Genomic DNA, 27,012 nt, shown 5'->3' with positions numbered 1-27,012 from the left:
AAATGTCAGATATGAGGTTTTTGTAGAAAACTCTTGTGCCAGATATGCAGGGTCTGCTTGGCAGAGTTGCCAAAATGTGTTTTTGTGTGATTTTTTTTAATTTTTTATCTGACTCTCTGGGTACCATCACTTTGCCACTTTTCTATATTCGAACTTCATTCAAATTCTTGTGGGATTCTTGGCCTGTTTGTAGTTAAATAATGGAAAATATGGGCAACATCACAAAACTGTGAAAACCACCAATCACCAGTTCATCTCTGCTGACTAATTCTAACTGATTTAAATGTAATTCAAATTAAGTTATGGAGCTGATATTTGGTAGTAAACTATTTATGAAGGAAAGGAAATTAAATCACTGGACAACCCATTTGAAAATACTCGTATAGAAGCCTGATTCATTTTTTGATCCAACCCCTCTGAAAAATGGGATGGTGGTCATTCCTTCAATCCTCACATTTGCCAGCGGCAAACCAAGTCGATTCCATTCAATCACACATAAACCAGAGAAATTAATTTGCATCCGTGGACGGTCAGGAGAGTCATCTCATGAAGAAGGGAGCATGTTGGGGTTGGGTACATGTGGAAGGTCATGTTTCATGTTATGGATTGCAGATTTGTAGTGACAAAGGGTAGTGGTATCTGCGGGGTGACAGAGGTGTCAGCAATTTAAGTATGCAATGTATGTCATTATTGTACTTACGTTTTGCAAAGTAATTACAATAGTGGGATAAAAGTCAATCATAAATCCAATTTATTGTTGTGTACAACTAGACTCATTCAATGGCGGCATGGAACAGCAATTTCATCGGTGATTGAATTTTTCTTTTGTCCAGTCTAATAGTGTAGTGTATGAAACAAAAACAGAGGGACTGCAGCATTTCCGTGACTTCAAGCACTATATTGCTCCTGGCTAAATGTAAACACTAGCATAACAACACCCCCTCACAGTAAATGCTAACATGCTGATGTAATGTTAGTGCTGTGTTGGAGAGTGAACATGCTATTGAGCAGTAAGAGTAATTATAATAAACCTCTACTTATGGATTCATCCTCTTGGTACCATGATTGACTGGACAAACTGTTGTGTTGGCCAATCATATTAGATATTCTAAATGAATAACTCAGAACATGGGATAATTCGCAGGAAATACTGTATATTCCCATGTTCTCAGTTGTACCAACCTTGTGGAATAAGTTTTCTGATATGTTCCCAGCAATGCTGTGGAGACAGACTGGAGACAGACTGTCAGTTCATTGATACGTGTACAGTTTGTATTATGATGATGTTCAGCACCTCAAGTGAACGTGGTTTTTAAATGAATGCATTACGATGTTATCTTCAGTGTTTGATGCTCTTACATTTTTTTTATACTGGCCTATCTTTGTGTTGACATCCTATTTTGGCTTTCAAGCACCATAGATGTGTTTTTGCCACAGCAACAGAAAGTGTGACCCATTTACCTGTTTAAGTCATTTCTGTCCCAGTTTTCAAACAGCCTGTGGGTAGGGGAACAAGAATGAGAGCTGATGGAATTGGGCGGCGCTCTATGGATTGAAGGAGACGGATGAAGTTCACATATGCATGTGACAGCGGACTGTTACACGTGACCTTCTATATATCAACATGTCCTTCTCTTTATGGTCTTAAACTTCTTCTTGCCACGCCCTTCCCCTGCTTCATTTTCCCATAAACGGCTCTTTGAATTTCTTGCTGCCCATTGCAATAAATCAGTTCTGTGCAGGGTCACCGTGGGCATCAGCGCCGTGGCACCACTTCTTCACTGTCAACCTTCGCCTTCTCAAAAGCATAGCCCATACTAATTTTTTTGGACATCCCCTTTCTTTACCGTGAAGTATCGATTGAAACTGGTACCACTTACACTTTTTTTGTTCTCTTCTCCAGGCCCTCCTCGTGACCTAAATCCCCTCCCCACCTTCTGCTGAAATAAATTAGCTGATGCAAGCCTGTTTCCCCAGGGAGGGTGGTAGATTGCAGAAGCTCATTATAGGACACATCAATGAGGTGAGATTAATTATCCGTTGGTAGATTATTTAATTCATGGCTCCGTTGTTTGTGTGTGTAATAAACAAGCACACAGATGAAATTGCATTCATGCTAACTTCCATTTCTTTTAGCATGTGCAACTGAGTTCAATATAAACAAAACCAAAAAAGAAACAAATATATATTACTGGTTGGCTCACTCCATCCATCATCTATACAGTACTTATCTAAAGGGGAACCAAATGCATCACAGATTGCAGAAGGTCATATTCAGGGACGCATATAAATGTGCAGGCGATACAGAGGGGCTTATTTCATGTGGGGTATGGCAGTCACAGGTCAGGTATATGGTTTGTGCGTGACAACTCAAGGTAGTATTGTAGCGTTTTTTTGCACCTTCAACACACAGACAGGTTCATGATTTATGTGCCAGCCGCTCAGTGCACACCAATGATGTATGGATCACGAGATGGATCAATAAAATCAGCCTTCGGAGGTTGCTTTCAGTCATTTTAATCATTTCCACAAACCTGGCAGGATAGACTCAACTCACCAAAACACTCAGGGATCAGACTTGATAAAGAGTCGACAATTTCAGCATGCGAACCTGGACTCAGCATGTGACCTTTAGTTTATGTAGAACACGCACAATCCTGTTGGCGTACCAAGAGGTTTAAATAACGAATGACATCAAGCTGCTGCCTCACGTGTAAATATCACAGCGTTTTCTCTTAATTGTGAAATGCACCTTGTCTCTTCTGGTGGGAGGTAACTGCAAGTAATTAATAATAATTATTCCTCATTAGAGTTACATCATTCAATCCACCCACGTCCCATCAAATATAAATCAGGCTGAAAGTTAGACATCTCCATCGTCATCTTATTTATGCATTGTTGCTGAAAAACAGCGTTTCCCTAACCTGAAGTTCACAACACCCTGAGGGTGTGCCCAGAGAAAGGGTGGGGGGGGGTCAAGAGGTGAAGGAAGGGAGGGGGGTCAGAGTAGTATGAAAAAAAGAAAAGGACTCCTGTTCCATACCTGACAAATCTCCATTTTTTTGTAATCTGAGGAAATCAAAAAGTTCTTTCATAGTGTAGCATGGATAACTTTAGCAGGACGGATGCTCACTGACTGCAGAACACTCCCACTGGAGTGTATCTATTAATCTGGAATAACTATTTTCATACTGATTCTGTATTTACTCAGTTGAGCGTCATTAATGTCTGATCTAATTTTGAGACAGATGCCGACGATAACAGTTGATAATAGTGCTGAAATAATTGTTTATTCCATTTTTTAATCGAGTGAGAATTATTCAGCAGCAGACTTATACAAATGTTGTTCCATTCATTGAAAAATCATTTTCTGGTTTCAGCTTCTCTAATGTAAAAATAAGATTTTTGTACTCAATGGCCTAAAATAAATAGCAAATGGCGAATAATCTTTATTTGTTAACTTTGTATCCCAAGTGATTAATTTAAAAGATAATCAACACATTCAAGCAAAGACTAAACTTTAAGTTAGTCTAAATGTGGCAAGTTGAACATAATCTGGACATGAAACATGCCAACCACCCCCTGCAATCTATACAATTTGTTACCTTCAGTTATCGATCATGTAATGCAAAAGACAAAAATTTGTAATTTAAATATTTAAAGGCAAAGCTATTAATTGTGGTCACATTGTGTGTAAAGTTGTGTGACGTGCTCCAGAGGGACAGACCATAAACAGTCCGTCTGGTATTTCATGGCTGAGGTGATGAAAATAAAGATCCCATAGAGAGAGTACAAGTGGTTTATTAGTAACAAATGATTATCAAAAACAAGTTACTAAAAAAACAACATAAATATAGACGTAAATAACGTGAAGTGGTGAACTTTATCACTCCAATCATCAACATGAAATCCAAAGGAGGGCACAAGTGGTTGTTCTTCATGTGGGTCAACCAAGGCTTTGTTTCATTAACGTTATGGCTACGTTCCACACATTACATCAGCATTTCATCTGTTACCCTGTCACAATTAATAAAGTAGAAACATTCATTCCGCCAGACAACATCAATTCACTGTGCTTGGTTTCTGGAAACTACCCAGAAGTACAAGAAATAAAAAACTGTGCAAACAAAATTAACTCATTCGTAAACAGCTTTCCTATCTCTACCTTGTTAACACATTCAGTGTCCAAACTCCATTTAACCAAACACCATATGGGAGTCATGGAATTTATCTCCTTCTGCCTGAGGCTGCAGGCAGCAAAGCACCGCTACTAGCTCAGATCAGAGATCAGCTAAACGAAGAAGAATAAAACAGTATTGATAATGAGAGATGATGAGAGATTGACTACTAAATTGTGCGTCTCCTGTTACCTTACTGGACTGGTGTTTTAGTTGTATCTGGTAAGGAGGGTTATCAGCTTCTAAAATCAACAGGAAAAAATACATCCCACACAATTTCAAAATATCTACAACAAAGGTGTAATATGAATTGTGCAGTATTATAAAGACTCTGGTTATGTGCAATTAGAGATGAAATAATAGCAAAACTATTCACCAACTACTGTTTATGGAGCAACATCATTTGATGGTTACAGCTCGATGGTTCTCATATGATTACGTTTATTGTGAAATTTCTCTAAAATTCAACATCTTTGGGTTTTGGACTGTTTGGTCAGTGTGATACAGATGTCACCCTTAGAAATGTTTTACTTCCACTCTTCACAATTTTCTCACATAATTTGCATCCAAGGAATAAAGTTAATTGAAAATCATACTATTAATCATGATACTAATTTAAATAATTGTTAGCTGCTGCTTTAATTATAACAAAGATTAATTTTATTCTATATAAATTCCATCATTTCATAAGAGAGATTATTTAAATAAGATAACAATAAAGATAATAATTTAATCAAGCATTGTATGTGCGGGATGACTGCAAAGCTGCTGTGACCTCTGAATAACCTCCACAACAGCTAATATGGAATACATTCATGATTTAAATTTGATTATAGATATACTTTTACCATAACATATGCATGCAACAAAAATCCGATCATTTCAGTAACGTGCCACAAAATCAAGTTCCCATAACTCGTGTTACAACATCTTCCTTTCAGGGCCTGGCCTGAAAGCTCCTGTACATAAACTCTACTGAGACGAGTTCAGCAGACTGATCCACGCCGTCTGCTGCAGTCTGACAGACTCGAGCAATAAAGCAGGTGGTCGGGGGTGGGGGTTGCAATTATTACTGTCCTCCATGTGTCTGACACATGGAGTACAAAGAAACCTGTACTGGAATCAATGTACAGCGCATGGCTCGCTCTTTGTCTGATCTTCAAGTGAACAAATCCTTTGTGAATTAGTTGAGTTTTGTTTTTTTTCTTTATAATTTAAACTACAGCTCGTTGTTTTTTTTAAACATTACTTTTTATGCCTTTTCAATATTCAATTTCAAAGATTTCCCCAAACAGACATTTATATTCCAGTCATTGAATATTGCAGATGCTCAGGACAACACATGCTGTCAGCAGCCTGTTCTGAATATCATTCAGAGTAGTCTTAAGCAACATTTGAGGCCCATAAAAATAAATATTTAATTGTGACCCCCTCACTAGATGGTATAGCATTGCTGTGACTATAGAAGTTGTGCACAGGTGGTTTGCCCTCAAGGACAGACGACTTAAAGGACACAAAAGGGAAAAATTAACAAACTCATAAAAAATAAGCCTAATTTTGTGCAATGACTTCTTTCTTTCCTGTTGCTTTAATCATATTCGGACATATTAACACACAAACATGTTTGTAATGAGCCAAGATTTCTCATTTTCACTCGAGTTGAGATTAAGGACAGTTTAGTATGAATGACAGTAATCTCAATGTGAGAAATCATTAAATGGCTCCAGTTGCTGACATAATGTGAAATGTCTGGATTTGCAGCTGAGTAAACGTGATACCAGCTATCTACATTCACTGTTGTAAAGGACTGCCCACTTATTGTGTCTGTCATGCAGCTATAGACGCCAGTTTACGGAGGGCATAATGTGAACACTGTCACACTGACAGTCTGGAGGGCAGACGAAATGTTTAGAGACGTGTTGAACGGCAAAATGTGGGAAAGATAGGCAGGATAAGTAGCGATGACCTGTTTCGTTTGACCTTTCGTTGCATTCTTATGAAAGGACTTCCTCTTTTGAAGGCATGTCCAGAGGACTGTTGGTGGGGGAATTATTTTGGCTGCTGGGGAGTGAGGCACTGTGGTGTGATTTCTCATCCAGCTCTTCATCCTGAGAGGCAGACGACACAAAGAGTTAAAAACACACTTCATTAGAATACCAATATAATCTCAACAGGTAATGAAGAAAAAGTTCCCTTTTAGCTTTAATGCCTGTTGAGCTTTGATTAATTAAAAAGAAGAAAAATGTTGCTGAGTTTTATTTAATCACCTTCTAGTTAGAACACACTTAAAGTTTGTGATGAAGGTACAGTAATTTACTTTATTAATTAAGTTCACATAGATTGACCAAGTAAAACAATATGTATCTATTATGGCATAAGAGCAGCAAAAAACATCTGAAATATTATACACGGCTGGAATGCAAAGGTTTTGCAATTTCCGAGCAGCCGCTGAATGCATCTTTAGAGTTACAAAAAGCAAGCGGTTGAACTTTTCACTGAAGGACGATAACAATCAAGAAGTGCAACAATCAGTGCAACAATCTGACTAAATCTAAGATGAGAAGGAAATCCTCAACAGGCTGTACCTGCAAACAGTCGACATTTCTATCACAATTTGAGAATCATTGCATCATTATTCAAGGATCAAATAAGTTTTTGACGCACGTACTGAGAATCCCTTAAGGTCATTGCTCTACAACTTTCTCAGGTATACGTTTTAACTTGAACTAAAGAACAGATTTATGTTTGATGAGGTCATCCTGCAGTGTCATCCATTTAATTTTAAAATATTGATTTTTAAAACATGAATTGGCCTGGCTCCAGGAGGAACTTTAATGTTTTCTTTGTAACAATGGCCAAAAGAAAACGTGCTCAGTCATGGTGCAAATAAAAAGCATGAAAATCATCAATATGGAACTGAAGTAAAGCTTGACACTTTTGACTCTGTGAGATCAGCCTAAGTTACAGTCAACACCCAAGTGTATTAATGGAAGAACTTTTTAAACCAGTGGTTCGCACCGTGTCACCAGTCTCCTCCCCTTCTGTGTGCTCTCCATAGCGACCGTATAGCTCCATGTCCGACAGAGCGCTTTCCAACGCCTCCTCGTCATAGTCAGTGTGGTAATCAGACTCCTCTGGCGAAGGGAAGCGTGCAGGACAGGAAGAAACCAAGTGGATGAAGTTGGAAACCACGGTGTGTAAAAGAGGTGACAAATGAGTGGATGGTCAGGTGATTGACTCAGAAAAGCAAAAATGTGTAATATCATCAGAAGTCAAATAGTGCATTTTAATGGATGAAAAATACGTTATGAATACAAAGAAGAGAATAATGAAAAAGATGGAAATGAGGAAAAACTGCTTTGCAGCTGCACACGGTTTAGAACATAATTTAAATATGTAAATTGTACATATGCAATTGCAAACATTACATATGCACACATCTTCCTTTCTGTCTTTGTGTTCAGTCCATCTTCTACTCAGTATGGACAGACAATCACAGACGCTGTGTGTTCTCATAAGAGAGGGACGGAGTGTGCCTGTAGTTTTACCATCGACCAGGACAGGTTTGACAGGCTCGATTCGGGACACTATTTCTGCCAGGTCAGTGAAGGAAGCGTTGGGACACGTTAGCACCTGAAGGACATGACAAAGAAGTGTTTAAAACAGACTGAGAGGACCATCTTAACCTGTTGGTCAATTGCGTTCAAACGCAGCCGGCTGCCAGGTCGACATTATGTGTCTTAATCCTAAACTGGTCATTCTGGATTTTAACATCGTATCCACAGAGACCTACAGCTCCAGAAGCAACTGGGAATACAACGGAAATCTTAAACCACCTTACATGAAGCAGCTGTTGTTTAAACAATTAAGACTGCATCACCGTTTCAAAACTGAAACCTTGGCTGTACCTCCATCTTCATGTTGCACCATCTGTTTTTTTCCTGCGTTTGTTTTGGGGCTGTTTTAACATTGACTTTGCTATTTTCTTCCTTCATCCTCCCATTATTGCTTGTACTAGTAGTAAATATCTCTTCATTCTTCATCATTCTTTCCCTTCCTGTTTATTTGGTCCTCTGTCTTTCTTTGCTATGACTGAACGCAAATATATTTTGTTGTGCTTTAAGAGCAGACCAATGCATAGTTATTTTATTACTTTAACAGCAGTGTAGCCCAAGGCGTACAACATGAGTTGATGATGAGAGACTGCAGCTGTCAGTGAGGGAACATTGTAGAAACAATGATGAGAGAAAATCTCTACTTTTTCAATTTTACCCTGACTGTGTTTGTTGTAAGCTTTAATGAAAGCAGGGGATTGATTCCACTGTTGATGGTTTGCACACAGTTTTTTCCTTTTTTTCAAACTGAATGGAGGTCAGGATTATTGATGTGTGAGTTAATACAGGCCTGCTTATTGATAGAACACCAAGGGTCCTATGGAATTTTCTTTTCTTATGCCAATTTATTGGTATAGCTTTCAGTGTTTATGGGGAGTTATTTTTACTCCTGGAGATTTTTCTAATTATTTTAAAGAGAGCTGTGAACAAACTAATCAGGACAGCATCCTTCTGCCAGATAGTAACTAACGCAGAGAGGTGACTCAGAGACTGATACTCAATACACCACTATTCTCCATCTTATTTTGGCTGATTTAAAATTCTAATATATAACCAGGAAAATGTCTCTCCCGTTATACTGGGATTAGTAAAAACAAAACATACTGGGACGCCAAACAAAGTTGTGTTGTTCTCGATTTTACGCTGGATTTCAAAATAAAAAAATCTAATTTATATCAATTTACTCCACTTTATGTCTGTCTACCACAAATATTTGAATTGTATAATCACTAATAAACCATTAAAAACACATTATATCATGTTACTATACAATAAGTAAGAATAAAAACTATTAACATATTATTAGTCCCGTTAGCAGCTGAAGATGAGGTGATGATATTTTTCTAGTACTATATTAAAAAAATCAAATTTGTTTGTAAGCTTAAAATAGATTTGTAGTAACCAAATATTATTGAAAATGCATTCATAAATAAAGTACAGTAAAGAACTGGGAAAGGTTATCTTTGTTTTAGCCTGGACACAAGTTAATTCGACTTGTGTCACGTCTCCCGGAACTTCTTAACAACGTAAGCTGAGGTATATCTGTATTTAATTTACAGCCTTTATAAGTGGATACTGTTGGCATGCCAATAGTAAAGGTGCCACTCTCCCTACAACTCTGCAGTTGCATATTTGTAGATAACTGGTTGAACTGTGGATACAAATTTAACCATACACTGTAATAAGTATCTATAGGGCAATTACACCCAGACTCTGCTGCTTCTCTGTAATTAACTCTCTTTAATGACTTTCTAGAGAGTTTTACTGCAGCTCCAATACTTTTCTACCGCCATCCTCACATTGTTCTTGCTTTGGGTGTTGTGAAACTCCTCCTGGTGTCTGTCTTTCAACATTTTCTCCACCACTCCACTGCGACTCCACACATCAAACACAGTCTTTCCATGCTGGTATCCCACCTCCTGCAAAACAAAATACATGTCATGAACTTTTCTTTGCTGGCAAAAAAAATAAACAGACACCGTGGTGGGGTGGGGTGGTAAGAATCAAAGAGCAACAACACTTTTCTGAAACTTACAGCAATCTCATCAAACTTGCCAAACTCTAGTGTCCGGTATCTGTCAATTGGGGGTCTGATGTATTCGCAGTAATCGCTGTTCTTCACAGATTCCAGCTGCCGAACGCAGCACACGTACGCCAGCCGAGTCTGAATCTCTGCCATGTTTAACACCTGAAAACACAAGTATAAAAAATTATGTTTCTCACTGAAAAACACTTCAGAAAATATCCTGATCATCATTCACATAACATCTGCTTCATACCACCTTGTCAGTTTTGTCTTTATTTTTAAACAAGCCATTACCTTTACTCTCTCTGCGAGAGGGTTGAGGCGTTTCCATAGCAGCCACCAGCCTGAGAGCGAGTCACCGTAATTAGTGAGGTTGGTTTCATCCTGGCTGCCCACGTCAATAGCTATCACCACCTTGGCCCCCATGGAGCGTGCCACATCAGCTGGAGGGGGAGAGAGGAAAACAGACAAAAAGGGGGACAGGAGAAGATGAGGTCTTTGTGAGGTAATGATAATGAGGTAATGAATGATAAAGAGCTGGTAAAATAGTAATGAAAGTAAAATGATCCCCTACAACCCCAGTGACAATTCAAACTCTGAAACCTGGCAGGTTGTTGATGTAGCCTCCATCCATCAGCAGGTGCCCATCTTTAGGGTCACAGAGAGGAGGAAGATACCCGGACAAAGACATACTGGCACGGACATACCGCCACAGAGAACCTGAAAGAGTAAACAGGAAACTCTTAAGTTAATTGTAAGTAGTAACCTGATCCATCAATCATTGAATTAATGAAAGACGAAGATGAAAGTAACAACAGCCATAAGTAAAAGACCGTCATTTGTGTGAGGTGAAACTCATAAAAAAACAAGAATAAATGTAAAGTCATGGAGAAAAACTACCATCAGTGTGTACTCTCATGGCCGAGGCAGTGATGTCAGTCGTGATATTGAAATACGGGATCCAGAGGTCCTGCAAACGTTAAATTGAAACCAACTATAAAGCACCGTAAAAATCTGCTACTGGATATCCACTAAACATGATTGACTACCATGTCTGTGGTAACCTCATCCCATTCACCTCAATCTGTTTGCCCTTGAAGACGTTGTTGATGCTGGAGTTGAAGGCGGCGCCGGAAAACATGGAGGTGACTGGGTACGTCAAATCCAGAACCTTCTTAAACACTGAAGTCATTTCCTGCAGAGGAAGCCAAAGAGAACACAAGCCAAACGGATTAGAGCTGCGTGGAGGAAAGAGAGCCATATCCTCACTACAAAGCACTATTAATACCTTAAAATTAAAGTTTAATATTGCCTCGCCTTCCTCCCAGTCATGTATACAAGCTTTTCTAAGTGATTAGGAATAGTCGGCCCTTGAAAAAGAAAAAGAAATAACACGGCATCAGAGCAGAGTGTCCTGTTCTGACTCTCCTTGTCTGTCTTTGCTGAGAACAAACTTTCTATTACAGCTATGGTTTTAATTCTATGCAAGGAAGCAACAAAGAAAACAGCCTTTTCTAGACATTCTCTCCTTCTGAACCTTCTGAGAGGAGAAAAGGGTCAGATCCACTGTGGGAAGTGGGATGATTCCACGCGATCGGCCCGCAGACTTGGAAACTCAGCAGGTGTCTCAAATTGATCGATGCAGTGGGAAGCTTTAAAGTCACGAGGGTGACTTTTATTGTGCCAATAAGATGGTTATTTTCACCACAAGATTAATGACTAACCATTGAGGTACGAATGTGCAACACAAACATATTACTTCTCTTTACCCACACGACACAGTGAATTACATCAGAATCGGAATATAAGATTCCAAAAGGTGCTGTTCGACACAACAACACACTTTGAAGCAGAAAATTGAAGCCATCTGAAAATATTCCTCGAGAAGAGGATTAGTGCTTGAACTGGAAACTCCTCTTCGGCTAATCGAAATAATGTTTACCTACTAAATGATAGTGGTGTGCTTGTTAAAATTAACTGGCCTGATTCTGGACAGGATTACAAATTAACTGAGTACAGAGAACTCTTTTGGATTGTCTCTCTGAACTCTGCAGCTGTCGCCAATCCCAGTTTTGACTCAGTCTTTGCTGTAACAAGTTGAATAACTCGATGACAATCCTGCCTATTGACAGTACCACATTGAGGTTTTGTATACGTGCACCAGTCAAGCTCTGTATGTATGTCCTATTTCATATTAACTATATACAGTAAAACTTAAATGAAAGATTATTATAAGAGATTATTATTCATTAGCATGCTTCATTCCAGTAAATAAAATCTAATTATCAAATCTAAGTCTAAGTCTTGACACTTCAGAGATATTGTGATAATAAAAGTGGACTAGACATACATCATGAAAACACTGGAAATGTGTGTTCTGATGACCTGAGGTTGTAGAATGGCCCTGGTTCAGTCATGATTTGGTAGTTTGCTTGTCATGTCACCTTTAAATTCTCTATTCTCTAATGAGGCAAATAATTTTATATCCTATTATGTTCATAATATATTCTGAAATATTTTTGCTTATTTATATAAGTATAAAAAAAGTTATGAATAAGTACGACAACATTTGGAAAGGCTGGTTAATATTTGTAATAATAAATCCAAAATATCCTTGTTCCTTGTATTTGGTCGCTGTTGACCTGACTCTCACCATAGCCCATTCCCTGGCCCTCATCCTCATGCGGTTGTAGCTGTGGTCCTCAGCATAAAGTGCACCCATGAAGGAACCGATGGAGGTGCCACCAATGAGGTCGACCGGGATGCCGGCCTCACAAAGAGCCCGCATGATGCCAACCTGGGAACAACCCCTGAACAGGAGAATGGAGACATAAGGCAAACAACTATAGAATGGATATTCAGTACATGTGAAAGTCTCTGACCCACACTACAGCACATTATGATGTGACCGTTCAGTAACTGGGTGAGTACTAAACACTGGGGTGGTTTTACCTGGCACCTCCTCCTCCCAAGATAAGGGCGATGGCATTCCCAGTGAGCACTCGGGCCAGACGGGAGAAGTCAGAGTGGCGGTCCGCTGGCTTCTCGAATACACGCTGATACAGCTCCAACTGATTAAAAAAAAAAGGGGGGGGGGGACTGTCTATAACTAGAATATAAGGCGCAGGGAGACTGAATAAAAGGAGGAGACGAGGAAGAGCTCTTGAATGAATGAGATATAAAAGATCAAAACGTGCTAAATGAGAAGAACCCCTTTGATCTGCAAATGAGATGTTGGAATAAAAAGGAGACTCCAGTTTTGTTTTCCATTCCTACCAGTTTGGGCAGGCTCCTCTTAGAGAAGACCCTTCGGGGACAGGAGAGGTGGAGGTGTCTGGAGATCCAGCTTCTCATGTTGAGCCAGTCCACAGTTCCTTTGGGTGGGGGGCCATCTTCTCTATGCAACAGCACCAGCTGCTTCTGTGCACGCACTGCACTTCCTTCCAGCATACGTTCCAGCTAGTGAAAAAAAATCAAGCACAGATGTTAGATGTTGGGGTTTTTTTAACTTTGCTTTTTCTTCATAGTGGATCCCAGGTGGTACGTGCCCAGAATTATGTGTGAGGCCAGAAAAATACTGTAAACTTACGGTATGACAAGAAGAAACTGTTAGATTCAAGTAAATGCATTACCAGACATGTGATTCAACTTCATTTTTCAGAATACTTCAAACTAAATACTTGGCAAAGAAAGATGTTTTGGTTTTTTTTTTAAATAAAACATTATATTTCAGTTTTTCAGTTTTATTGCATCATGCTTTTTAAAACACTAGGAAATGCACGTCCAAGACCACAGATGCCCCAAACACAAAATACCTCAAATACGCTTAGAATTTGTACAATAAGCAAAATAATTGATTATGCGATGCACACCTATGACCCTTAAAAAGCATGTCTGAAGCTGACAGATGGATGACATACCATTACATACAGACATATGGACAGACTATAGTAACCCTATTTTCCCCTTTGGGATAAAATGTCAGTTCGATCAACAGCCCCTCTGTTAAAGGTTTGGTGTACGACGAGAGGATGTCTACGCATATGTGCTCTGAAAGATAAAATCTACCAATACACATGACTCATTCTGAGCCTGAGCAAATATTGATCCATTTCTCCCACCCTCTCCCGTTAAGGGGAGATACATATCTTACTATTCTTGGTGCCCATTTTTCTCTTGGAAGGCAATTACCTCTCATCAGTCGGAGGAGCTCTTTCTCTCTCAGCATCCATTCACCCCTTGTTCTTTTCTCCCTCATCCCCTCAGGTCAATTACAAACAGCTCGTCTGACTGGTAAGTTGGTTAAACCCATGGGTGTAACTATGACTCAAAGCACATAATGATAAGCATTGAATCAGACACCGGCCAGCTCTCAGCCTGATGACACACTTTCAGATGGAACAAGAGCTCAGGCGGGATTTCTCTAGAGAAACATCCCAACAGCTCAATACTAACTGGTCTGCTGTGGCACAGACCATTAAGCCATAAATGTGTTTATTCACCTACAGCTTTACAAGAGCTTCAGTTTTTCAGATTAAGATAGGTAAAACCAACAAGTCTGTGAACAATGGAAAAACACTATTATCGACAACATGGTTTTATACCTAAATATGCTTAAATCACACCTATAGAAACTGTTCAAACGCTCAAATTTTCCACTGCAGATCAAAATTCACCATCTCCTTATTTCATTTCTGGCACAAATATTTTCATACATTCTACATGATTTATTTTAGTGTTGTGTACAGCTGAAACAGAAGTTTTTATGAAGATTTAATAAAATGTATTCGTTGTACGGTTCCAGCATCTTTCCATTCGATGCACTGTACCAGATAATAGCTTCAAGCTAACTCACATCTAATGTCCCGTTAGCAGATTGAACAAAAAAAAGACAACAGAAACACAAATAGTATAGAAACATAAAAAACGGACTTTTCCGTGAGATCATCAGCAAGAATCAGTATATTTATTTGTGAAACAATGAAGGAGTCGTATCAACCTAATCTACAGCTTTATGGAGCTTTATATGTCAGCTCAGTGCATATAAGTTGTTCTTTGTTAACTGTGCTATTTTCTGCTTCAGTAAAAGCGGCTTTTAGAGAAAAGGCCCTTAAATCCAACTGTATTGGTTACATAACATTATAATGTCACAAGGAAGTTGACCTTTGGATTGAAAATGTCACTGTTTATCATTTTATCTGTGAAATTCTATCAGAATTGGCTCATGAATTCTTTGGTCATGGGCAAAAAGTGCTCAGCGAGGGTGATGTAACCTTTCACCACCAAGATTTGGTCATTTGCGGACATTTGTGCCGTTATTTCAGACATTCCCACAAGACTTTTCTTGGGGTGTCATCCTGACAGAAATTAGAAGTAAAGCCTAGAAGGCTTGGAGGCATAAAAAAAATTGATTCCTGCAACCGTGACAGCATCTCACCTCCCCAACAGCAGGGTCCTGCTCTCCCAGTCCTACGATAATGATGCAGTCTGCTTGACGGATGCACCGCTGTGTCCATGGGGTCAGAGTATAGTCTGTCTGATAAAGAACGATGCGATGGATGTCTTCCTGTTGGCCCAGCCAGCTGGACAGACGGTATTCATGAACACTGATGGGAGGAAGAGTCTATTACTGACAGGTGGCATTGCTTACCAGTTAACATCACACTGTGGATCTATGTAGAAGAGTCAGACAGATGAAGATGGCTGACCAGGATTATGATGCAAAAGAATAAATGTTTAAGCAGTAGATCAAACTACAAGTGGGGTGCTGAAAATAATTCAAAAGCAACATTACCACCAGAAAACATACCTGTCTAGAGCTGCTGCTCCCAGTCGCTGTTTGATGACATCACTGGTCAGCAGGAGAGTGGGACCTGTGTGTTAAAGATCACAGCAGTGAGAGTAAATATCTGAAAATTGAAATAGTAGAATATTATTTCATATGTTACAACTGACTCCCTATAGCCTTCAATAGTGTTAAAATATTGTAGATTTGCAGACAAATACACTAGACTATGACACTGAAGGATGGACAGATATTGTCAGTCCTAAGAAAAAGCTTGTTTTTCTCACCAATAGCGATGAGAGCATGCTGCAGCTCCAGGGTGAAGGCGGTGAGAGGTACCTCTTCTGATACGGGCAGAACTGTCACAGTGCAAAGGTTTGAAGCTTGGTTTCCTGCGTCCCACTTACTGCCAGAGGTGTGGAGGCCCAAGCTGCGTGCTAAGGGCACGCGTACACGTTAGTGACAGTATGCTTCGACAGCAAGGACAATAAGTACCAAGACCAGTGAGGTACCAACATAAACAGTCACCCACAAACCTGTAAAAGGACCGTTGACTTGCTGGAGGATCTTCTGTCCTAGAAGGTGAATCAACCTGGTGACAACCTATGAGGCACAACCATTTAGAATTTACACTGAGTCATCAGATTCTTCATGCACATAACAATTTCTCCTAAAACTGCACATCTTTATTTTGCATTTAAAATTGCATTGGGTTAGTGTTTATCAACTTTATTTTCGGTGGGTTTCCAAGGGTGGTATTTTGAAAATCAACTATAACAAAAATTAATGATTTTATGCATCAACTGAAATTAAAATCTTTAATTTACCTGTGGAAATTTCCTCTTGATGGAGCTGAGAGCTCCCTCTGGTAACTTTGCCAACTCAGAGTCTCGTACAGCATGCACTGTGGTTGCTCTGTTCTGATGGGTCAGAGCCTCCACCTACAGAGACACCAAGGACACTTCACAATGTAAACTTGTTCGCAGAAAAGGATTGCCTATTGTTAAGCATTAGAACACTGAACATATTCTATAACCACAAACATCCGCTGGAGGAGACAGAGACATAAAAATGATGAATGGGATTTCAGGTTTAAATCATTTTGACTGTTTAGGTTTCGACCACTACTTTCATGAATTTATAAAGAGACCTTGATAAAAGAGCTCTAGATTTTCATGAGTTACTATCCAGACTTGATGTCACATAGACAACCCTTGTTGGCATTGATTCACTCACACTACAATGACACCTTTTGTTCTACAGTTAACACTGACAATGGTATCTATTACCCCAGGTATTATTAGAAGCATTGGGGTGAAGAATAGTCTCACGTACTGATGAAGATGTGAAAGAGGTGTCAACAAGGTGTTTATCAAAATGAAACGTTCATTAAAGCATTTCATATTCTTGGTAAATTATTTTTTGATGGGGAAACAACGGTACATTTCATCAGCTGTAGGCTTCACCCACAAAAAGCCTGAGATGAAATTATTATTTCATGGTGAACTCAAATAAACTACAAGATATGTAAACAATCTGCTATTATTGGTTAATTATATTGCAAGTTTGTTCTTGGGATTTTTTTCCTCCAAAATTACACAGCACAATATAATAAAGATTGATCGATTAATTCTACTGAAAATCATTTGCTACCGGCTTCCAGCAAGCTCCTCATTCCCTTTCTCTAAATATTCATGAAATATAGTTGGCTAAATTAATTTACTGGCAGTGATTGAGGTCTCACAGTCCTACATACTGACAGAATGTTATGAATGTGATGATTAAGTTATATTAATGAAAGACAATTATGTTCCCTTGGCATGTTTTGAAGAAGAATAATTTGAAAAGTGTGTCCTGATATACAATCATAAATATTTCTTAGACATTCCAGGTTTTTCCATCTACTGTCACAATCTCATCTTTTCTCCACCATCCTTACCACTCCAATCAGATCACCACGTCCATACTCTCCAATCAGCTCTTTCTTGCCATCTTCCTTCATGATTACGGAGCGCAGTCGACCACTCAGTACAATGAAAGTACTGTCTGATTTCTCTCCTTGCCTGAAAATAGACAAATAACTTCAATCCACTGCAAATAAGCAGACATGTGGACCACTGAAGAGAACGGAAGTTTTCTGAAGATGGTTTCTCTGCGATGCAAAAAGAAATCAGATAATACCTGTAGACCGCCCGGCCTGCCTCAACAGCCATCCAGTCGACAGCAAAATCTATCTGCCGGACAAAAGAAGACATCCTCTTCACCACGGTGTGAGCGACATTCAGGACCACCTTTGGCTCAACACGCATTATCCTGATGAGCAGACAAAACAAAAAGCGGATGAATGAAAAGTGAAATTATTCTCTTAAAACAGACTTTTAAACAGAACCTTTTATTTTTTGTAGTCTACAATCTGCACTCCTCCCTGAAGACACAGAGGAGAAACTAAGTACATGAAACTAACTTTTTGTCATCTTAATTATTATACCATACAAATATCACCTTTTTGAGTTAAGAAAAAATAAGAGCAATAATAAGTTAAATGTATTTTACTAGCCTAAATTTTGTTAAATATTCTGTTGAGTGGAACAGAAAAGAGAAAAAAAACAAACACATTTAATGCTCCAATTACTTAACTTTTTTAACTTTATTAACTCACTGGCTGCCACTGACGTCTATAAACATCAATTATGTTTTCCAAGGAGGAGGGCTGGGGGGGATGGAATTTAGCATTATGACGACTGATCCAGTTACGAAACAGAGGATGGTGAATCAGAGAAATACGGAGACATTGGGACAGCTTATGTCCATAAGCTGCTGTAACTTCTCCGTCTTCCTCTGATGGAACATGGTGTATCTCTGAGTGAAATATCTTACGATCGGACAAGAAGGTAAAGAAAACACTGATAGATGTCCAGAGCATTTAAAAGTCTGATAAAGGAGATCCATGGCTACAAAGCGCTGGCAGCCAATGAGACAGTAAAGCTGACAATACATTTAAACGTAACCAGACATACTAAAAGCTAATTTGTCACGGTTAAGAGTAGCCCGTTGAATGACTTTTGAATCTAATATCTTAATGGCTTTAAATTGTTTTGTTTTTTTAATCAAAATATCTGAATGGATCCTTACATCTGCTGAATATTTACATTTATGATGCGTTTTTCTGCAAGCACTAGTAAAGTCTGCTCTCTGTCTTTGAATGGCAATAAAAAGTCTCCATGCAGAACCTTAAGTATGTATTCTGGCATAGATGAATGCATGCAGAAGTGACTGACTCATAGAAGTGGGTCTTAGAGATTGAGAGGAAGCTGCAGTCCCTCTGAGCTCGGACGGTGAATATGAGTGGCTCTCCGGTCAGTACGGCAAGCTGACCAACAAGCTCTCCTGGGTGTGTCACAAACAGACGGCTCTCTTCTTCACGGTCAATCATCCGCTGGTAAACATGGAGGAGGCCAGAAATCACAAACTGGATGCTCACCTCCTGAAGAACCAAAGAAAACAGAGAGAATGGCATGAGTTTGACAGCTCGGATAGGTGTTAAGACTCAGGTGAAGATTAAAGTAAACTGCACTTGTGGGATTTCAGCATAATGCTTCATCTGTCTGCCCTGGCCAAGATGTGTACACTGTTATCCACAAACGAATGGCCCTTGTGTTTCAGGTGCAGATGAACTGCTGAGTCCTGCCCAGACGTTTGATGTCCTCTGTTCGCTGGTGGATTGGTTGTATTTCCCAATCAGGGAAGTTGTCACTGCACTGACCTGAACTCACGTCACCAGTCAGCTTGTGTCTGGGTATCTTGTTTTAGGATGAACAAACCTCTGTCTCACGGTGTTGATAGATTAAAGTGGCTTGTGTTGTTGCTTTAATCAAAGGTCTGTTTCAGATTTTTTGAAATGCCCAAGACATACATCTTAAGGAAAACAGATTGTTTGAGAGGAAGGGTAAAGAAGCCATATATTTAAAACTGGAGCAGCTATCCCTTAACAGAGAGGGAAGTCTCCATCATCAGCTGTCCTCCACGTACAATGTAGTTTTAGGTTCCCTCCCCAAGAAGCTCAAATCGTATGACCTCAAAACCGTTCTCTACCAGCAATTCAGAAGTGAAGAAGCCTCTTGGATGAGTGACGAGACAAGTTCAAGCTTTTCCCACAAGTGCAGTTAACTTTAATCAGCATTGAGATCTATGATAACAAAACTGAATCTTCACAAACATTCTGGTGAACAATAGGCTTCACCAGACAGTGAAAAGATCACAAAAAAATATGAGAAACAGTTATTTTTAGAATTCTTGGACTAAAAGTATAATGATGAAAAACTATAAGCTTATATGAACATTCTTGACCTCAAATCCTTGACAATGTCAAGATCGAGGTCTTTGCTTTGATATGATAAAATCATTACTGGAGGAGCTGCAATCAAATAAACTGTGTTGAAGGAGAAAAAATGAATCCAGGACCTCAGAAAACAAAGAAACCTCTCAATGAAACCTTCAATGTCATGACACAGAAAAGAAAGTGTTCCTGCTTTTCAAACCTGATCTCCCTGGCGAGCCACCACAGACCCAGCTTTGACTTGATGAAGGGTCACTCTGCCCTCAAGCAGACTAGGGTTCTACAACAGAAGGAGAAAATGTCTTATTTACCAAAAAAAACCCTATTTCTAACATCCGTAAAAGATAATGTATCAGACTTTATGTGCTAATGCAACCAAAACATGCCTCAGAATTTTCGAGTGAGATGCGTCATATTGCACAATAAACATAAAACACGTTGTATTGAATATGAAATTGACTTAATTCATATCATATTTATACCAGCTGATGTTCACCTGCTGTGTCTGAGCTTCTCACCTGCAGCTGGATAAGTCCCAGCAAGTCCTTCTTAGCTGCCTGGAGGATTGTGTTGCTCTTGCTGAGCTGGATAGCATCAGACTGCCCCCCACAGTCTGTGTAGTGAAACACTTCAGAGGGCGTCTGCTGCATCGTCACACTCTTCTTCAGACTGGACTACAAAGACAGACATTACAAAGAGACTAGTGTTCGAGTAAAAGACAACAATGGCAGCATAATATGCAATGGATTCTGGGATATGGTGTTCAACAGCTCAATGGCAGTTAGACTTATGTATTATGTAAACGTGGCACATTTCAATATATGTGAAGTGGATTCCATGTCATATGCATTCAATGTGATTTCATACTCAAGTAACAGGTTCAACTTGTCTGCTGCATTCTGAAAGAACAGGGGGCATCCTATTCATTAAGTCTTGCAAATGTAGGGCAGCGGTAGCATAAACTGCTCCGGATACATACATGAACCAGATTCTCCAACAGTTTCTGATGTTTTCAGTTTTCAAATGAGCAGTGGACAGATCTCTTCCTCTCTGATTCAATGTAAAGGGGTGAAATATTAGAGGAGTCTTACTTTTTGAGTGACAGGACTGGACGGAGACTCATCTATGGTGATTCGAGCTCGTTCACAAGCCATGTTTAGGTCATTACCTGCAAATCAGAATGAAGGAGAAAGATTGTCAGCTCAGGTATATCTGGGACAGATCTGTATGTGTTCATTGGCTTTCAATGAGCAGGAAGTTACTAAAGAGATATGACAGTTATCCATCATTATGTCAAAGACCCACCTGCACAGTCTGTAGGCATGGAGATGGACCTCTGCTTTCTGTAGCTGCTTGAAGGGCTGTCCTTCACACCATCTGCTCATGGTAAAGTCAAAGCCAGCATTGGATCAAGTCTCAACACAACACACAGAACTGTGTTTGTTTAACATTATGTGTGCGCAACCTGCTTCTGTGGGGCTCTCGGTGGTCCCAGCATGGAACTCGTCCTGAAAGTGCAAACGACGGGTCGTCTTCCCTGAATTCGCCTCTCCTACCACATTGTTTATATTGAACAAGGGCACCGCCTGACTCTCCTGTCAATTATGGAGCAGAGCAAATCAGTTAACAAGGCAAAATTCGGTTAATCGGGACTACGGCAACACTTTGAACCATGAAATATTCCAATCTTTGTAGATCTGATGCTCAGGATAATTACCATTTTAAGATAATGACTAGGTTTTGTTTGTGTGTGTACGTACACACACACACACACACACACACTGAGTAACCCCCCCCCCCCCCCCCAAAAGATCAAACTGAAGGCGCATGTTTACGCCTGAATGAAATGCTACTAGCCTTCCTGTTTTCTGTGGTGGGGTTATAATCATTTGTATTCATTTTCAGTGAACTTCATCAAGAACTGAGTTATGATACTGTGCTTAATGTTGTGTGAAATTAGCTTGTGTGTGAGATTTAGTGTGCATGTGACTTTCTGTGCTTGTTCGGATATAAATGCACAGCCAGCGTTGTTTAAGTATTCGATGAGGTCCTCGCTGCATGACTGTGTGCATACATGCAAATACAGGAGAACTAATTCATGTCCCTCCTACCGGATTGAAGAGCTCAGTTGTTAGGCCCAGATAGTTATGCAACGCTAAGAAGGTGACTCTTTGGAGGCGCACCATGATTATCTGCAACAAACAAAATCAAACACTGAGGTAAACAGAGCAGAACATATTATACACCAGATGGTATTTAAGCATAAATTAGATCAGACTGACTACATTTGTTTTGATGTGTTCTGTACACTAGAGCACTACATATTGAACAGTTACTGCCTTTGCTTTACCTGAATGACACGAACAAGTGTTTCTGGGTATTTCTTAAACACACACTCAAACGCTGATGCTGGTAAACGTAAGATAGTGGAACGAATTGCAGCCCTTGCCAATACAGTTTTATATGGAGCTGGATAACCCTGGAAAAGATTGAATAGTTAGAGAAGAATGAAGAGATCAAGGCAACAGTGAAACATCACCACTTTCATTTCCGATTTGATAGTTATTAAAAAAAATTCCATGGAATCAAACTGAACTTAGTCCACTTTTACTTCTAAAATATGCAACACAACCTGTTAGTCTGATGTGTTGATGAAGAAGTATAGAGCTCACAGTAATGATGTCCAGAATACTCAGAAGGCTGTGGACACTGTCCCCTGGGTGCACCTCTTTCACCAGGGGTTCTGTTCCATCCTTAAAAAAGAAAAGCACACATGACACAAAAATAATTTCTGAGTCTTCATTCACACTTCAGTGTGACTCCACATAAAATTAACTATTTTTGCACTTTTTGACAGAAGTCAGCAGCAGCCAAGAAAACAGATTTAAATAGAGACTAAAGTGTAAAGACATATGACTGTCCTGGTATCCTATTCTGTTGACAATTAATTCTATGAACGAGTAAGCCATTCGCTTTCCAATATAACCTTGGGGTTTTTTTACAGTTTTTTTAGTTATTGTTTCGTCCTGACATTTAACGTATTTTAGTCAGTTTACGCTTCCACAAGAAAACATGCTTTAGCTACAATTTCAATACCTTTATACAGTATATCAAATCATGGAATTGGTTGTATTTAATAGGCAATTTATTCAAGGTATGCAAGAATCCATTAGAACAAACATTAAGTTGTTTTTTTTTTGAGAATAGAGATAAGCAAAAATAAAGAACATGGTCTCAACATACGTTTTCCTGGATGCAAAGATCAAGGCGGCCATCCTGGACCACATAGATGCTGTCATCATCATCACCTGGCTTGAACAGACTTTCACCTTCCTGCAGCTCAATAAAAACCATGTGGCGACACAACTCAAGGAACAGAGGCTTCTCAAAATGACCCAAGACCCTGAAACAAGTTGCATAACAAACTTATGATAAGACATGGCAGATATAATGAAGAGGATTAAGTTGTAAATATGTCTACCTGACATTCTTCAGCATATAGAGGACCTCGGAGGGCAAGTTTGAGCTCTGCACATCAAACTCAGTCAGGTCAGCCTCCAGCAGAGAGGGAGGAGGTTCCTTGGGCTGCAGGGTGGGAGGATCTTTACGGATTCTCAGGATTCTGTTGGTACAATTTACATATTTTTAAATGCCTTTAAATCATTTCACTGAACAACGTCCAAAACAAATATGAAACATCACATTCATGTGCATAAACAGATTTAAAAAATAGATATTAAGGAGCATACTTGCGAGCTATGCTTAGGACTTTAGTTCTTTTACGTATGCGCTGTGGTTGCTTTGATACTGAGGTAGAGGTTGGAGGAGGAATTGAAGACAGCGTCCGGACCTTAAAAAAGGATTCCATTTAGTTTTATGCATTTTCACCCTAAGAACACAAAAAGTTCTTACCTAATTTACATAACTGAGTAGAAATTTGCAAAATTTTTCTGCATAAGTGTGAGAAATCAGGAAATAGAAACCTTTCGAATTAAACTCCTTCCATAGAAGAGCACTTTATCTCGTTTTCTGAAGCGATAGTGAGGCACACCCGGCTGTTTTTCACCTTGTTAGATAATAAAAAACAGCATGTGAACCCATTTGAAGATCACATTTGAAGAAAAGTGAGAGGGACATTGTAGAGTTTGCTGAAGCGGCTCATCATTAGAGATAAGGCGTCACAGCATTTCAGTAAGTACAAAGTTCAGTAAAGATGACTCACGAGAAAGCTTGAATCTTCTATAGAGGAAGAGCACTGTGATCCCAATCAGTGAGATTGCAACTGCAGCTCCAATCAGTACGCCTGTGAGCTGGAAGAAAATTATTGCAACAATAGTTTGGACACGTATGAAGGCAATGCAGTGTAGCTGTCCACAGTGTGATGGATTTAATCACAGTATTCAACATTTAAGTTGTGTTCCAGTTAGATAATACCATATGTACATATTCAAAGCAGGGTTTGTGTTCATTCACTGGGAATATAAAAAAAATCAAGTTGATTTCTAAGAATAAATTGTGAATATTGTCTCAACAACACAAGGAAATAGTAGGTATTAATTCTTTGGTAAAATGTTTGCACTTAGTCTGTCAGATACATTTAATAAGGCCAGTTTAGGGTGTAAACAATATTGACTTCAAGTACACAAACAAATAATAACAGTATTATATAAAATGTGTTTAACATTAGCTACTTCTCTTGATGTTATGACCAAATCAGACATGCTTGATTGAGTTGTTAAACTACCAAATCTTATCTCTATACAAAAACAGAATAATTACTTGAATAATCATCAGCATAACAATTTTTTAGCCATTAATAATATTGTTTGTAGTGGCCTCCTTGCTCGTCAAAACACAGTGAATTTTGTATTTCCTACCATGGTAGTCTGCATCCTCTCCTCCAGAAACTGTGGCAGTCGTGATCCGATTTCGCTTTTGCTGTTGAGCATCTAAAATTGAACGTTTCTCATAAGGGGCTGTCATCTACCCATAAAACTGTCGAGACAACATCACCAACGCTATGTCAACAAACACATATGTTCTAAACTAAATAATGACACTTACTCCACTGGGCCATTTGCTGAAGTCTCCATTACCCTCCTGGCAGTTCATCATCTTGTGAGACAACAGTCTTCCAACGCTACGAACTGAGTAAAATTGAGAAGACAGTTCAGCAAATCCGACGACTAAATTTTGTGGCGACTTCACAAATCGTTGAACAAATGGAAACTGAAAAGAAATAAGATGTGCTCTTGCAATATAAATACTTTCAACCATTCACTCTCATTATCCTTCTTAGTTACCTACAACCTAGTAGCCTTAAACAAAACATCCGCGACTCGTTGCAAATTGTTAATATAGTGTTTGTGTCAGCGCGCCTAGCTCGTGGCTAGCTAACACAGTAGCTAGCAGCTACACAGTACTATCGTTACTCGTCTTGCCAGAAATTTTATAGAAACGCCGTCAAATTTGCATTGTGTAATTCACTGTCGTTAGAAAAGAAATACCTTACTTTTCGAACAGTTCTGGTTTCGCGCTTCAACTTCATGGCATTTCCAAACACACGTTGGAGCAAAGTTAGCAAGTGGCTAACAAAGTTTTCTGTACGTCCTTACTCGCTTAGTTCCGCCCATATTCCACATCGACCAATCCAGTTTTGATTTGAGCTATTGCCATGGCGCTGTTCAATGCATTCGTCCAATCAGGAACGACGTAGGCACACCGTAGTCTTCCTGTTTACAACATATAGAAGGCATCTCACATTTTTGGAACGCATTAGGCTTTGCAGGGATTTATGACAGTGGAACACCAAAACTACGAAAGTTGATTACAGTAATAATGACTCAGACAAGTTACTGTACTTAAGTAGACAGCTGAATTCCCTGTTCTTTACGAAATTATCTGTTTTTTTTATTTTATAATATTTTATGTAATATTTTATGTTACTGATTAACTGTATAACTAATTCCATCACATTTTAAAGTCCGAGGTTGAGGGGGGACGTATCATTGATCTGCTCTGAGCCTATTCCTGTTTGCTGTGGTGAAGAACAGGCTGTCAAATGAAGCTATACTGGAATCCCCATGGACCATGATGTAGATAACATTGTGAACACAGGGAGCATGTGGAGGAATATCTAGAAAGGTGGCAGCATGTTGAAGAGGAAAGGGATTAATATCACTTGAAGTAAAAGAATATTTGTGAATAAATAATAAAGAGAAGTAGAGAAGGAAGAGTGAGCCTAAAGGGAGAAGAAATAGGGAAGATGGAGGACTTAATACCTGGGATCAACACTCCAGAGCAACAATGAGTGTGTTAAGGAGTTGAAGAAACAGGTCTAAACAGGCTGAAAACGGGTAGAAGAAATTGTCAGGTGTCTTATGTGGCAGAAGAGTCTCTGTTTGAATGAAGGGCAAAGTTTATACGACAGTTGTAAGGCCAAAAAAATATATAGTTTCCGAAGCGGTTAATAATGTTCCATGTAAATATAAAAAGGTAGGTAGCTTTAGGAATTTTAAATTGGCAATCAAGGCACTTAGTTTACATACTGTAGATATACCCCTACAATAAACAGTACGACAGCACTGATCCAGTTATGGAACAGACAATGGGGAATCAGAGGGAGATGGAGAAGTTTCGGCAGCTTATAATGCAACAAATTTTCAAAGTTTCAAAGCAGAGTTTGGGGAACTCTGCTTTGAAAATGGCTGCAGCCAGTGAGTTAATGTCTAAATAAAACATTTTTTAAGATTAACAAAACTACTTCCAACTATGGCCATCTTGTCTTGTCGCCATAGATACTAAGTTTTGTTTTCTTAACTTGGCACAGTTGATTCTCTACTCGCTTCCTCTACTTTTGAACCATAGATTCGCCAATTACTATTACCGTTCACAACCGCGTAACTAATAGCCTGGAGTTTAAATGGTGCTTCGTAACCGTGCCTCTTCGTTGATGCCATTCTTGGGGATCTTTAGCCAAACGAATGTGGTACATCCCAGAGGTACGGTACTGGAGGTGTGCCGGAGGTAGCCTTGTGTCATGTTCTCTAATTGGTCTATCGCTGCGGGAGTAC

The 27,012-nt window shown here is 39.3% G+C and overlaps 1 protein-coding gene across 1 annotated transcript; it reads right to left on the bottom strand.

Annotated features, from left to right (window-relative positions):
* Nucleotides 1-3,785: 3,785 nt before the first annotated feature.
* Nucleotides 3,786-25,569, bottom strand: LOC137608259 (patatin-like phospholipase domain-containing protein 7). Its single transcript, XM_068334491.1, has 36 exons — nt 25,452-25,569; nt 25,004-25,086; nt 24,817-24,888; nt 24,162-24,249; nt 23,923-24,005; nt 23,689-23,789; nt 23,421-23,561; nt 23,183-23,342; nt 22,612-22,692; nt 22,290-22,418; nt 22,051-22,131; nt 21,405-21,534; nt 21,245-21,316; nt 21,031-21,107; nt 20,458-20,613; nt 20,142-20,219; nt 18,882-19,087; nt 17,785-17,916; nt 17,543-17,666; nt 16,431-16,544; nt 16,140-16,206; nt 15,891-16,040; nt 15,628-15,691; nt 15,256-15,424; nt 13,095-13,277; nt 12,771-12,889; nt 12,472-12,628; nt 10,897-11,013; nt 10,719-10,788; nt 10,422-10,538; nt 10,113-10,261; nt 9,828-9,980; nt 9,592-9,711; nt 7,727-7,811; nt 7,197-7,312; nt 3,786-6,286 (listed from the first exon to the last, which is right to left on the bottom strand). The coding sequence occupies exons 2-36, from the start codon at nt 25,052-25,054 to the stop codon at nt 6,173-6,175; spliced, it is 4,026 nt and encodes a 1,341-aa protein (XP_068190592.1). The 5' UTR covers nt 25,055-25,086; nt 25,452-25,569; the 3' UTR covers nt 3,786-6,172.
* Nucleotides 25,570-27,012: the final 1,443 nt, after the last annotated feature.

The sequence above is a fragment of the Antennarius striatus genome, chromosome 15 (assembly GCF_040054535.1).
Source record: "Antennarius striatus isolate MH-2024 chromosome 15, ASM4005453v1, whole genome shotgun sequence".
NCBI lineage: Eukaryota > Metazoa > Chordata > Actinopteri > Lophiiformes > Antennariidae > Antennarius > Antennarius striatus.
The sequence above is the reverse complement of the archived record's forward strand: the minus strand, read 5'-3'. Positions and strand labels throughout refer to the sequence as shown.

Bases quoted from the DNA above. Each gene is read 5' to 3' on its own strand.
- LOC137608259 (XM_068334491.1), bottom strand. From the start codon at position 25,054: ATGATGAACTGCCAGGAGGGTAATGGAGACTTCAGCAAATGGCCCAGT. The intron at 24,889-25,003 runs GTAAGTGTCATT...GTTCAATTTTAG, and splicing joins TCAGCAAATGGCCCAGTGGA to ATGCTCAACAGCAAAAGCGA. The intron at 23,343-23,420 runs GTAGACATATTT...AACTTGTTTCAG, and splicing joins TATATGCTGAAGAATGTCAG to GGTCTTGGGTCATTTTGAGA.